This window comes from Synchiropus splendidus, chromosome 1 (assembly GCF_027744825.2).
Source record: "Synchiropus splendidus isolate RoL2022-P1 chromosome 1, RoL_Sspl_1.0, whole genome shotgun sequence".
Taxonomy (NCBI): Eukaryota; Metazoa; Chordata; class Actinopteri; order Syngnathiformes; family Callionymidae; genus Synchiropus; species Synchiropus splendidus.
Genome location: NC_071334.1, coordinates 63021704 through 63037124, shown reverse-complemented (window position 1 = coordinate 63037124; position 15421 = coordinate 63021704). Strand labels below are relative to the sequence as shown.

At 40.7% G+C, this 15421-nt stretch overlaps 1 protein-coding gene across 7 annotated transcripts in view; it reads right to left on the bottom strand.

Annotated features, from left to right (window-relative positions):
- Window positions 1-15421, bottom strand: part of agap1 (ArfGAP with GTPase domain, ankyrin repeat and PH domain 1) — a 44756-nt gene that overhangs the window by 26782 nt on the left and 2553 nt on the right. For 2 of the 7 annotated variants that reach the window (XR_008413916.1, XM_053856891.1), the window contains exons 1-6: window positions 8054-9739; window positions 4508-4566; window positions 4252-4339; window positions 3313-3327; window positions 2543-2628; window positions 2082-2223 (exon numbers count right to left, since the gene is read on the bottom strand). Coding sequence is in view for 6 of the 7 variants with exons in the window: in XM_053856891.1 (XP_053712866.1) it covers window positions 2082-2223; window positions 2543-2628; window positions 3313-3327; window positions 4252-4339; window positions 4508-4566; window positions 8054-9158 (1495 nt within the window). In the remaining variant the exon portion in view is untranslated. Of the gene's footprint in view, window positions 1-2081; window positions 2224-2542; window positions 2629-3312; window positions 3328-4251; window positions 4340-4507; window positions 4567-8053; window positions 9740-15421 lie in introns of those variants that run through there. The other 5 variants (XM_053856902.1, XM_053856857.1, XM_053856873.1 and 2 more) reach the window with 5 other exon arrangements.

The window sequence follows — 15421 nt, the reverse complement described above, 5'->3', positions numbered from 1 at the left end:
ACGGATACTTGGTGCCACCTTCTGGTCAGAGGGTAAAAGTGCATATTCTGAAAGTCCCCCAGCAAAGGTTAAGGTTTCGAGTTTGTGATTTCATTATTATCCGTGTGAAGTGACATGCATGTGTTCATTTTTTTGGATGTGACATGCATGACTTTATTTTTTTTAATCCCAAGACAACAATTATCTTGAGGTAACCACTATGTCTCCCATGGCTTCATAACTGTCAACGTTGTCATTCAGTGTCTGCAAGTCGGTGCGCTTTTAACAGTCTGATCAAGTGCCTTCTACTCAAAATAATACCATATGTGGCTAAGCTATGCGTATTACGCATTCCTGGAAGTGACATGCATGACTTTTTCTAATTCATTTTATTTATACAAATTATCTCGAGATACGAATTATCTCGAGATACGAATTATCACGAGATTTCCACTTCCAGGGCTCCTAAAAAGTGAATTTGAGTGCCAGCGGTTTCATGTATCTTTGAGACTAGAAAATATTGGCATATCACTTTCCCCTGACTATGAGGAAGTACAAAAATATATTAATATTTCTCGTGAAGATTCCTGCTTTATTCGAAGCCTATAAGGTTTTCACAATTCCAAGGTTTATTTGACTACTTACTCTCTTAACAGTGTCTTGCCGGAATTAACTACATTTACGCAGCTAATGTGAATAATAGACTCACAAAGGGTTGCTATGCATCAGGTAGTTGCCATCAAATGATCAAAAGGAACCACATGTATATTCTTCCTTCAAATTACATTGAAACTTAAGGTGGAGAATGGTCGCTCTTGTAGTAAGGACACAAGCCAAAAGGGGGCAGCAGATACAAAGATATCCCAAATTAATGTGATGCACAAGTCAAAGGGTTAACTTTGGTTTGACTGTTTCACATTAGAGTTAACAAACCCCTCTAAATTCCAAAACTCAATTTAGTAGATGTCGGAAGGGAAAGCCGCTCAATTGTGATGTGCAATAGTGGATCGACACTGCTGTCCAAAACCTGTTACATTTCATGTATTATTTAATTACTAACACATTCACATAGGCGACCTCGTGGATTTTGCAACATTTTATTCTGCCAATCTATTTGCAGGACACTGTCAGTTTACGAAGTTTGTGAAACCGAGTAAAATCCTACTTTGACAGCAGAGGGCAGCATGGCGCATGCACTCCAGACTTCGGACGAGGTTTTGGTGATGTACATTAAAACCAAAAGGATGACTTAAAAAAAAAATAAAGGTATGTATGAAATCAAAATACAAATATTTGGTTAGTCACCTCTGCATTTCTATGATGAATTATGAGTTGTGTAAATCAGCGAGTGTATATAATTGGCTTACTGTGTGTATAAATGTTTGCACAGAAATACGAGACAACAGTTACATTCCCTCAAAAGAACACCAAGCTGAAGGGTCACAATCTGCCTCTTTGATCATCTATGTGCTGTTACATTGTTAGAGAGACAAAATGTACCTTCTAATGTGACGAACATATTAATGCATATTAATGTGGTGTTTATAAAATGTATGTTTGAGGTTATTTAGCAGTATATGTGAACGATGTGTGGTCCCCATGATCACACTAGTGAGTCTAAAAATTTATGATGTGATGTAGCTTGTTTTATTCAAGTGTGTGCACAGCATCCATTAAACAGGCAAGTCCTATCTCAACGCTTTTCTCATAAACATTGCATTCGCTTTTCAAGCATGACAGTGCTGTTGTTAATGTATAAGCAAAACATGAATGCAAACTTAAAAATGACTATATCTTGTGAGATATTAAGGACAGGAAAGGTGGCCGTGATTTGGCGAGGGATTGGCGTATCAACAATGTAGCAGTTTTGCAGGTTTACGTTGAAGCGTATAATGACTCTGGCAACAAACCCCTGCATAAGCTTTCATCAGCATTTAATGCACTTTTCAAACTCCATTGTTCAAGTAGATGCAAGCAGGAGTTTAAATTGATCAAATGCAAGATTTCTCTGGGTTGACATCAAACTACATTTTCTCGGCACAGTCTGAGATTCCAAAACCACCAGTACATATTCTGAGTCACGGTGAAATATGTGTTTATACCTTGAGTGCCAACTAGTACCAACGGAAGGTCTCCCGCACTCCTGAAGTTACTGAGTCGGTTGAAGTAGTGGTAGACAGTCTGGAAGCTGATCTCATCTTCCAAACTGAAGACGAACACCACCGCATCGACCCACAGAGCGAACTGCAGAAACATACACACACTTACAGGTGAGTTCATTATTCATGAAGCAGTGGCCTGTCTAGACTATTTTCAGAGTTCATCACAAAACATGTGACCCAGTTTCTCCTGAATATCACGCAACCAGAGTCTTACACACACACACACGTATTCTATCACAACCAAAACAACATCTGAAGACTTTCTTAGCCAAATACTGTACATGTCAACAATAACGATAAAACTAAGTACTTCTGGAGGTCAGGAGGGTTCTTTGTTCTTAGAATCAGGTTTTTCCATCGTTGTAGCAGAATGATGAAAACTCTGGGGGAGCAGTACTGACCTGGGCCTCTGGAGGTCCACCCTCATCCCGGATGAGCAGCAGGTGACTCTGGCCATCTACTACGATCTCTTTTTTGAAGCGACCACCTGCAGAAGCAACATCACCATCACATATGCACCTACTGAATGTTAACATTGGTGACCAGAGACAGGGAATCTGGTCATTGCTGAGGCGCTGAGAAAGGTTATGTCTGCAGTACTGCTGATGAAAACAACAAAATGCTCGATTCAATGACGTATCAGTGATTATTATGGGCAATTAGAGTTGATTAATGGACACACAAAAAAAGTTGAAATCTACCACAAGAACATCTGCAACTACAACTCCTCTACAGATTCACACTAAACAGTTATTTATGATGATGTTGATGATTTGAAGATGATGAAAATCAAGAATTTCTGCTGCTAAGAGACCTAAAATTCGTCTTTGTTTACGTCCCACATGTGTATTTTTGGATGCCTGAGGAACAGGAACTGCAGAAACGTTCCAGTGTATGGTTCCAGTCCAAACCAGGCTGGGCCTTTACTCCCGCTCAGACATTGAAGTGGGGGAGGGGTGACATTAGACACAAAACTAAAATCTGCATGTAGGTGAGGATGGAGACAATGAGTTATTGGCAATTTAACACGGACAACTACTCTAACTCGCTCACTACTATCTATCTATCAATCTATACTAGGTGTAGGTGGGGCGGTGGTGGAAGGGAATAAAGATCTGTAAGTGGTCGAAAGATGGAGGGATGTGAGGGAAGAAGAAGACAGGATAGTTACCTGCATCCACGTCGGCTAGTTTTTTTAATATATAAAAGCAGCCAGAAAACAAACAAAAATTTGAAAAAGTTAATTCATGCAAGAGTCTGGAAAACACTAGAATGCTGCCATCAGATGACACAGCCACAGAGTCAAGCAACACATCCAGGTGTCCTCAGCGGATCTGTAAATCTGTGCTCTACATTCAAAAGGATTTTTACTTTATGTCAACATTATTTTTGATAATTCATTGCAAACATCAACTCACTAAAGGGAATTGCACACACACACTCACTCACACACACACACACAGGAAGTGGTCTCTCAGAATAGTTATGGTCTGTGGTCTCAGTAGTTCACAATCAGTGGCCGTGGAAACTCAGCCCTATTTTTAGAGTTGAGGGATTTCCAAAGTTTTCTCCTCAGTGGCCGTTTCCCAGAAATGAAGTTTGTTTCGAGTTTAAAAGGATAAAAAATATATTCCTATTTTAAGTGCCCATCAGGTAATCAACCTTAATTGTTATTATCTTTGTAAAGATTGACCATTTAATGCAGGGACGACAAGAATCTTGTTCAATCAGAAAAACAGACACAATGGGCCATGCAAGATTCTTCTTTTCTTCTATTTCTTACGAAAAAAGCTTCAACTGTACTGGCTGAAAATGTTTCCATTAAGCTCTGGAATGTTCTTAGTAGGAACAACTACAGCAATGAAATATTTAATATATTCAGAGTTTAACATTCATAATTCATATAGAATCTGGTCATAACTGTCGGCAATGGAACTGACCGTGCTGGGTCAGTAGGACACGGTAGATGTGGAAAAATCAGAGCAAAGGCATTAAAATTATAGCTTGCTCTTAATGGAGGGAAACACTGTTTTAGCAAGTGAAGTTAGATCTACAAACTACTTTATTGCAGATACGGTCAACCACATCCAGGTTTTGACTTGTTTCCTACCTTCAGGCGACTCCTCCTGGACGTACGTCCCTGTCAGATAACGATGGACCAAGGCCGATTTACCACTCGCCAAATTACCCACGATCCCCTGCAGTAACAAATCCATGAATGTATCAGGTAACTTGGAACTTTATTAAAGACTAGCCACACAATATTATTGTGGTTGTGTAATAAAAGCAAAATATGTCTGATGAAAGACAACAAATTATAATATAAATATAGGTTTAATATCAACAAAAACTTCTGACAAACTCACCACTTTGAGTTCCGGTACTGTCCGACTCAGTGTCCACTCTTGACTGTTGACAAACGCATCTGGGAAAAGAAAAGTTAAATGCTTACCCATCAAGTCAGTGTCGCTGACATCTAAAGTTTTAATTATTTATTAGTTATTTTCCAATGTAGCGGTGTGCTTAATGGTTGTGTAACATTTTGACAAGCACCCTTTAAAGTAATATTTTTCTATTATAATTCAGTCTCATATTAGCGGCAAAACAAGTGACACTGGTGAGAAGAAAATGTAATAAATGACAAAAGCAAGGGTCTCAAGAATGTCGTTAAACACACACATGCACACAAATTGGGTTACTGGGTCAAGTCGACTTCAGTCTCTTTTTATTAATTCATCAGTTTCAGTGTCTGAAAGTGGGACCGCCATCACTATCACCGCAGGCAAAAGTGCTAAAAGCCTCCTGGAAGAATATCAGGCGACCAGCCGAAGCCCAGGTCTTCAGGAGTTTCCAAGACCTACAAAGACTTGTCCATCTGCCCATAAGTTCTAATACTCAACATTTAAACATAGATATTGGAATCTTACTAATACTTAAAAAAAGAATTCAAATAAAACGCATTTAACATAAGTTGTTTAAGAAATAAAAGGACACTCCATGAGGGCAAGAGCGTTATTGCATTCTGGAAGGATGCCCATGACTGCCACACTTCCACAGATGTGATTCTGAGGATGAACTTGTGATTCAGTCTGGAAGGAATCCCAGCAAAGACTTGACATGATGGGCATTGCGACACACAGAAGTTCATTGTTATCGCTCGTGTTGGGGAAACCTTCCTCTCACTGCCAGCCAGGATGTTGACCCAGCTGCTTCCTGTTTTTGGGGGTCACCTCGTGGTTTTACTCAGTAATATCATTGGTTTGTTACCGGCTACTAACACTCACATTGCTAGTAAAAAAAATGAGTCCAATCCACGATGAATATTTATCAGACCAGTGTGGATGTCTGTGCCAATCACAATACGACACACAACCTTGAAGAGCAATCGTCTCGGGATAATTACTTGGCACAAAGCTGCTGAGAAGTGGGATCAAGTGACATTGCTCCTCACAGAGAAAGATTTACTACATCTTGTTCAATAATCAACGCTGTGACAAAGTTGATTTCTAATCAGACAGAGCGAAGTGGAAGAACTAAACTGAAAGATTAATGTAAATAGAGATCTCATTCACAGTTGGACATGTACTTCTCATTCTTTCCACTAACGCTTACAAACAACTTCCTCGCAGTTGGATCAGCTGACTGGAACAAGAACAAACAAAAGGGAAGGGAAGTTGAAATACATCAGTGGCACTGCTGAATTTGAATTTTGTCTTGAAAGAAATGTGAAGAACTTATGGAAAACTGAATCAAGTATTGGGCAAACAACCAAAATAATCTGCAGACCACTTGTTCTGTTTCTTAGTATAAAAAAGAAAACTTGAAATTCTCAGCATAGCAAGGATGATGTCATTACAAGAGCATTGTTGTAATAACTGCACTACGAGTCACACAGATGACATAGTGGGTACCACCTGGTCAGGTACACACAGGAAAAACTGGCACCTAAGATATTACAGAGATGTGAAGAATCTAAAGCTTGTGTCACAAAGACAATGACACACCTACAGCTGATTGACACACCACAATGACCATGAGCAGATACTCAATAAGTAAAACAGCATGTGCTTAAATATGTCTGTGACCCCTATATCTGATTGACACCTGAACATTAGTGTTTAATGATTCACTTTTTTTCACAAATATAGGGGCCTGTTGTCCATCATTGGCTCTTTGTGTTGGCTCTGGATTAAATCTTGAGCAAACTGACACAGACAAACACAATAAATTAAACACAAATATTGGCCAAGACAGCTCAAGAGAAGCCGCTGTCTTCATACACAAAAACATCATGGTGGCTCCAGGTCCCCTGCGGCCAGATATGTGCATGTGTGCGTGTTACAGGCAAGTGGGCTAAATCAGAGCAGCACCACCCCATCACTCACACTTGACATTATATGAGTCTGACCTCTGCCCTCCATTACAAATTGGCCTATTTGCCATCCCTCCTGCCCCTCCTCCTCTTCCCACCCCCATGTTGTCTTGGGCTTCACTCATCAGGTCAGAAATCATGATCAAGCTTGTAATGCAGCCAGGCATCTCAGTATTCTAAAAGGGGTCAAAACTCAAAGATAGATTTGCAGCCACTACAGATCCTTGTTTTTAACGACAGGCGCACACCATATTTGTGATTCCAGTATATTGTATAACACCCACATATGCAAGCACTGAAACTCCACTGCCTAACTTACCAGAACAAACACCAAGTCCCATTCAATCAGTCATTCATGCTCGTGTAGGCATCTTCACATCTATCTCTAATGTAGTGTACAATCTGTCTTTTTATATATATATATATATATATATATATATATATAATAAACAGTGAGCTGTCAACAGGTGTTTGTGAAGAAGAGCAAGATATGGCAAGGAATGGTAATGAACATAGTCAGGGGGCAGTACAATTGGGTTACTATCAGTCAGACTCCACAGAGCTGTAGAGGCTCACACATACGCACAAACAAAAATCCATTAAACACACTGACCTCGATATTGCTTAGATAACCAGTTCGACCACTGCACCCCCATGCACACGCAAACATGGTATAAAAATGGACCAAATTCATAATAAAAGAGGCAGACAACCTTGTCAAATGACTGAAAAAAAACTCAGGTGGGACCCACAGAAAAAAAACTTGATAGTTCTTGCCCTGCTTGTATCAATATAAAAATATATATTTAGAAAGGCATTATAGCGTTACTCGTCGGAACGGCAAAATTGATAAATGCTTGGAAACTATTAGAGCCTGGGAGGAATCTTAAGTTCATCATCAAGTCTTTTATTTGAAAGTCAAAACTAGCTTCATCTGCATAAACCAATCACTTTAGTAGCACATTTGTGACTTGTTTACTCTGCTTATTAGCAAACTTTAGGGAAATGTAACAGGAAGAACAGAGTGAAGTCCATGTGTGCAGCAGATGCAGCTGCAGCTCCTGACTACTTCCACTTCCTGTTTGACTTCATCTTCTCCCACATTGCTATTTTAGAATCCTATCACCCTCCCCATCAAAATCCCATTCATCCTGCAATGAAACATCAAACAACGTATGCTCTTTATGTCTCGATGAGAAGTGGAGAAGAAAAGTGTTGGCAGGAATAACAAGAAAACAACATTAAGTCGTTACAAATAGCAATGACTGTGTGCAAACAAACACCCTGCTGCTCAAGACACACACGTTTCTTTGACAGTGAAGCCGTAAGAAATGTTAAAAGTTAAATGTATTGAGAATCCCAAAAGAAAGGCTCATCTTATAAAATGATATAGATGAAATTTAATTGCAAATGGATTACGTTCAAAGTTTTGGTTTAAGGCAAAAAACTTCATGATTCCCTGAGCCCTCAGGGAATCATGACTCGACATAAAAAGTATTTTCATGGACGTTATTGAGCCAAAAATAAATAAAATGTTTACCGTCATTACTTTGTGCATTCATGCTCTCTGTGCTGGACTGGAATTGTGCACCCCTGGGATGACGAAATGACCTCAGGGGGCTTGGGCTGCCCAGTGGCGATGAGGTTGTGCCCCCTTCCTTCTTTGAAAAAATTCCACTGAAAAAACGCACCAGACGTCGCTCACTGGAGCGCCCGATGCTCCCACGTAGCAAAAACCCATTTCCCTCCTTCTCTACTCCAAAACGCTGAAGATCACTGTTATCCAATGTCCGGGTTTTAGCACCACTAGCTTGAGCCCAGTGGTTCTGCTCAGTTTTGTTCAGAATAGCTCCAACTTCAAGAGTTCGACTCTTCTCTCTCAAGCGGCCTGGACTAGCCAGAACCACCTTATGCTCTACATTATTTGCACCAATTTTCATACTCTCATTTTGTCCATTCATCTTATTATTGGCCTCCAAATCCTTGCCAATACATCCACTGCCATTGTGGTGTTTATCCCTGGTGAAAGCTGGTAGACGCAAGCGCTCGCTGCCACTCCAGTGCCGGAAGCTGAAGCTGCGACGCAATAGTCCTGGATTTTGCTTCCTGGAAGGTGTCTCCATAGAAACAGACGCTGACTTGCTGTTGACGTCCAAAGCATCGATCTCGCCATTGAGCAAAGGTTTAGTGTGAGATTCAGGACTCCTCTTCTCCTCACTCTTGGACTTAAAGAGCCATCTTTTTCGGTTGTCCTTGTTGCTGGCCGGAGATGGTACAGAGACGACATCTTGCACCACAATTTTCTCTGATTCTTTTGCCTTCCTGGATATCTTGAGTCTGCCAAGCTCCAGCTGACCCATGCTAAACGTCCTAAAATTCCTCATGCAATTATGAGACACCGGGATCTCCTCTGCCTCATTCTCCACCTCTTGCAGTTGCTCAAGGAGACCACTCCGCTGGGCCTCAACTGAACATTCCCGCCTGAAGGCTCCAACTTTTGGGTTTTCGAGCTTCTTACTTCCATCACTCCCTCCATCCTCTTGACTTTCCTTCTTTATCAGAGTAAGGGAAATCCGGTAGACAGTCTTCCTCTGAGGTGTACCTCTCTCCATTCTGTCAGCAGTACCCGAGTCCAGCAGGAACATCCTGGATCAAATTCCTAAACAGTTCACTTCTGTCCAAAAATCACAGAACAGCATCTTCTTCTCAGAGTCACACACACCACACTGGGCGGAACTAACAAAACGTGAAGCAGAAGGTTATTTACGCAGACAAAAACTGGTTGGATCACATGAGAACTGCTCCGGGGCAAGAGCAACGTTTTTTACTCCAGATGCGCAGGAAACACGTTCTTCCAGCTGGGTGAAACTGATGCGCCAGTCCAGGGAATCTCCGGGGCTGATACGCTTCTCCGTCGGCTCTGGATGGTGTGTTCCTTAGAGCCGCCACCACAGAGAACAAACCGAAGGTGATCTGAATTATTTTAATGCATAGTCCGGGAAGGTGCCAGCGCGTCGTTTCCCATTGTGTGAGCACATCCCCCGCAGCGAGCCTGTGAACCCACCTAGAAGCCGGTCGGACCTCCGTCACTTCCCAGCAGCCCCACTGAGCTTTAAACTGCGGCTGCAGAGAGCCGGGTGAACTGTCCACTTCTGGCGTTTGACTGGAAAAGTCCGCTATCCCCGCTGCCATCCAGCGAGTCACAGCGGCGTCTGGATCCGAGCACCGCATCTGCTCGCCCCGCCTGCTCTCTGATCACAGACCGAGGAACACAGACGGAGGACCAGAGCGCCAGGAAAACCCGGAAAGGATTCATTTGAGCGGACTGAAAGGCGGTGGAACACGTTACGCTTGTCATACGACGTTAAATATATGTTTAACTGCACTGCAAGGATACAAAGTTGACTCATGTATTCACCAATGATGTAGTATAATAGCAATGATTTAATTGGTGAAATTATGGTTGTGGCATTGTTCAAGGAGAGCCATATCAGTAATTTGGAGAGGGGCAAATTGCTGATACATGACTTCTCTGAACTACTATGCAAAACATCAACCCCTTTTAGTAAATTAATGAAGCGCTTCTAATAAATACAATAAATTACAACAATAAGCAGATGTAAATGTTTTAAATTACAAACCACTATTCATCAGTAAAAACACTTAGTAAAACTCAATCAACTTATATGGATGATTGTCAAGCGTGTCCTTATATCTGGTCCATAATATGAATGGCTCCCCGGCTCAACTGCCGAGTATAGAAATATAAATAATGCATAACTGGGTTCAGTCTAGTGCTACGCCAGCCCATGTTTTCTAGTCTACCACAGGGACAAAAGGGGTGGAGCCCACAATGTCAAGGATCCGCTCTGCATCCAGCAAATGTCAACATCCTGCATGCTTTTCGTTTCATTCTATCATTATTATTACTGTACAACATAAAACATTATGTTATATAATTATAACATTTAGTCGCACTTCACTTAAGAGTATCATTCTTACCACTTATAGATGTATCAATGTGGTTTAAACAACCCTTTATACCAAATGCCATAAGCATTCTTAATTCAACAACGTGACCAATTCACAAATATACTGATATGAATTGATAAATTTTCATTTCCACTTCAATGTCATTTTATGTAGTGTTTTTGCACACGCATCTTGTAAGCAGTTTACATTTTTTTGAGTTGTTTGAGCCTACGAGCCCTTTCCACCTTGGTGGACAATACAAATTTACTCTATTCTAACAATCATGAGCATCAGTGTAATTTCTTTAAAACTAAGTGTAACTTCTCACGTTGAATTTAGATCAGAATACTATACTGTACTTGGAATTTCAAATTGGAAAGATATTTTCATTTTGAACCTTTTGAAAAAAATACATTCTTATCACAATTCTTTCAGGGGGCTCTAACTCCTTCCAAGCCCAACACTTGCCAGCACTGACTTCGCCTTTTCTCCAGCTTAGACAAAAAGTGGATTAATAAAGATTAAAAAGAGTGGACAGCGACTCTCTCCTGTACGCACACAGAAAAATGATGTAAAATAGAGTTATATGACATCTGGAGGTGTTAAATACAACCTGCCTGCTGTGGATGAGGAGTAGCAGTGGTTTGACTGTGAGCCACAACCTTCACACAACTTGATTAAAGACGACCATGACATGAAACTACAAGGAAATACTCACGAGGAGAACCAATAGAAGTATTTAATGCTAATGCTCAGTTTCGACAGCTAAAGGAAACGTCTGTTGTCAGGTTTGGAAAACAAACAAAAATATAGCATAGACAACATAGAGAAAAGAGTAGGTACACCCCATCATCCCGCCCCTCCCCCACTATCTCCCCCTGAGAATTGGAAAATGGGTCAGGCGGAGGAGGGGGAAATCCTCTGCTGGAGAAGGATGCTCACCCACATCAGCATGTGTACAGTTTCAACGTTCATATTTATTCTCATCTGATCCATCAGCTGATTTTGTATCTTTCTTGGTGAAATTCTGACTTGGATCAAAAGGTTGTGATTTTCTGAATTGTAAAAAAAAACAAAAAAACATGAATCATCATGAAATTGATGTTGTAAACAGTTTCCATTGATGAGGTGTTGGAGAGAGTCCAGGAAGCTCTCAGGAGCTGACAGGAAATTAGACGAGCAGCAAAAAGTGTTAAGACAGGAAAGGCCGTACTCATGCCCATCTTCTAAGGGGGCTGTTGCCATGGCAACCACCCAACTATGGTTAGGCCAGGATACCTCCTTGTTCGCTGAGCATGACAACTGGGTGCTTTTGTATTAATCAGCAAAACAAGTGAATGTGTAAAACTGCTGACCTTCCAAACCCACATACATACGTGCAAGCAAGGCAAACGCCCCCTGCCTATCAAATGGTTATTGCTGTATTGCCGTTAACCGCATCAGAAAACGGCATACAGTAAAATATCAAAAGTCGTCTAATGGGTTCCAAATACGCAGATGTGTCGATCGGTGTGGCCACAGAGGAAAGGTAGAGAGAACCAGCAAACTAAGCACATTGGCGGTCAACTACTGCCATCTACTGACCCAAAACAGAGCTGCACCATCGAGACGCACAAGAGCAAAACAAAAAAATAGAGCCATTTCTCATGAGAGATCACAAATCTCCTCAAGACAATATACTGAAATGAAATAATTAGTAAACTAACAGATTCTACCTCTGCTAACCAAGAGTCAAGGGGAAGCCAATTCTTCCATTTTAATGCATTTCATTCTGCAAAATTCAGAGTAAGCATTGTGGATGAGCAGTGCTTGGTGGAATATCCAATGTCAGTTCAACTCCTTCCCACCATTCAATTCTTGATGCTGCAAGGACATTAATAACTCATTCATACCAAAAGTATTTTGAACAGTGGACCACTGAAGTGGGGGCGGAACAAATCAAACAATAAGTGCCGATTACTACCCCCACAGATCTCTCTCTGCTACACCCCACTCTCTCTCCTTCCTAAGGGGACAGACATGGATAGATGCATGACTCGATACAATAGAACGCACTGTTCAAATCTCTCTCTCAATCTATTTGGATGTCACCCGGAACTTCTGTCTTCAGTTATAGACCAAGACTGAGATACATTTACAAAGCCAATCCAAAAAAGAAAAAGAAAAATATGAAAATACAAGGAGCGCATGAAACTAGATTATTTTTCCATGGGAAGTTTGTGATTCTTTGGATGGGTTGGTTGTGCAGAAATATTTGAGCCAGTGGGAAGGAAAGACAAAGAGACACTGTGAGAGTGATTCATCAAAGGGGGAGAGGATGGGATGAGAAAGCATGAGCAGTCAGTCAAAGATAGTAAAATTGTCCTCTGAACTGTCTCTTTAACTCACATAAATTACAGCTTGTAAGCGAATATATTCCATAAATAGGTCACCAACATGACAACTCGTCAACTGAAAATAATTATTCTCCATTTATGTGGGGCCAAAATTCTTACTACTGCATGAGCATTGATCAATATCTCACTAGAACAGGCCACATTGCAGCAACCTTGTTGCCCAGAGTCAAAAATAATTAAACCTGATGTATATGATAATACACATTTTTTTCTTCTCTTCCAAAGACACTCTCTGCTGAAGCACAATGTTATAATCATTTGATTTATACAAGTCGGTCTGCACTGCCTAAACATATAATCAAATTGTTCTTATTTACTCAAAAGCTTATTTCTAGAAAGATTTTAAAAGGTACAGGTGCAACATAAACTGACAAGGTAAAAGAGATGCAGAATGTATTCAGGATTGGACTGACCAAGATGACAAATCTCAAAGAGACCTTTTTAATATTCATTTGACATAGCATGAAATAATTTGTTTATACAAACACATAACTGGGGGTGTGTTTAATATACATATATTTTCTGAATTAATTATTTTTTTGTTTTACATTTACTCGGCTCCTGAGAGCAGCAATCGATATAACAGGAAGTGACATCACCTCCCTGAGGAGCAAATCTGAGCATCCCAAGTAATCCGATCATCTGCGTCAATGAGTGTCATGTTGCTTAAATATGAGAGTACCGTGCAGCGCAGACAGGAAGTGGGGTAGACTATTTTTGCGACGCATCTATTGTTATGAACCTTGTCCATGTTGCAGGAAAAGGAAAGAGCTCACAGCTGTTGTACGCCACATCCCCACACGTGAAGAACATGGGCCTGTAGCGTCTTCTTGGGCCGAATAAGGATTTTGAATGAAGCACAAACTCAGTTGAAATAACATCAACATGAGTCAGGAACTACTCTACCCTGACGATTACAGAGTAGGCAGAAGACCAAAGACATGTGTAGAGCGAATGGTAGTTGGCCATTTTATGGGGCACAACCATGAAAACAAACAGGCATCAAATTCATTATCAATCTTCAGGGGTGGTGGGAAAAAATTAACAGATAGAACAGCAGGTGCATTTCATAAGAGAGAATACTGCATACCTAGCTCCAAGCCTCAGCCCCTGGATGAGGGCAGGACCATTTGACATGAATATAGAGTGAATACAAGATCCAAGCTCTGGTTTCCACAGGAACACAAGCTACTGGATTCTCTGGTTTTACTCAATCACAAGCATTTAAATGGAACAATGAAGAGATCACACACATGCCAAACTAAAGCATGACTCCGATGTCGACCGTAGCGGTATACCGCAATGGCAATATTAAAAAATAAATTTTCAATATTGTGTAAAAAGGGCCGACTGAGAATGAGTCCAACATCTTGTTGTGGATGCAGTGCTCACTTACATGACATCGGAGCCTACTGAAACTGACAGCTTTTGAAACCAGCCTACAAAGAGAGAAAGTTTGGCGTCGGCTTCTGTGTCACGCAAACACTGTAGTTGGAAGTGGTGCTGACACAGATAACATTCATATCCATCTCAATAACAACACAGTGCCTGCTGTCCTAAGCATCAAGCCACTCAACTCTACTCCACTCGCAGGATCCAATTGTTGGGTGGGTTGTCTTGCTCCAAAGCCCACTCGAGTCCGGAGTAGGCACCAGTTAGAAACAATTACTTCACAGTGTAATGAGGCACGGAAAAAGGGTTCAGAAGAGGCGCAGTTAAAGTGATCAGACAAATGGAACGTCTAAAGTTGGACAATGATGATCCGTTTTGTAGATAAAGTTTACAGGAATCACAAAGAGACACTGACGACCTGGCAAAGTGGGTTCTACATCAGTGAGCGGGCAAGTTTGATGACACACCAGTTTGCAAAAAATGCTGAGCCAAAGTATCTGCAAAAGGGTGTAACATCATGAACCTGACCTCCCCCCTACGCATTCATCACCCTGAAGATTTTGTGACAGCAGAGAGAATGAGTTACGAGGTGGGAAAGTAACTTTCACAGTCAGGTCTTGAATGATTTTTTAGGCTCAGTTATGATAGTGTTGCAGTTCACACTGCTTTCTCTCCTTTGGTAAGAAAACACACAATATACATTAAGTTAAATAGGAACTTGAATGACTGTACCATTATTAATTAATTATTTTTTTGTCAACGTCATGAAAATATAGTTGTTGTGACAGTTTGTTTGCCTAATGAGAGAAAATCTGTGAAATCCCTGGTTGAAGAATGATAGAATGATATTAATAAATGAAATTGAGGAATTTGATGGTCTCCAGAGGGAACCAGAGTACATTATCCCAATCTAGCAATGTAAGGAAAACAGAGAAGTGACGACAGCTCGTTGAATAATTAATTTTATTTATTAGATATTTTGGATATGAACTTAAAGAATAAGGGTTACGCTTAATAATAATAATAACAATAATAAAAATAATAAACCCAGTGACCTATTTTTGCAAATCATTGACAAAAAAAGCGCGTCCTGACTTGGACTATCATCATTCATTTAGGTTATTAATTAACGGTGACAGTTGAGGCCT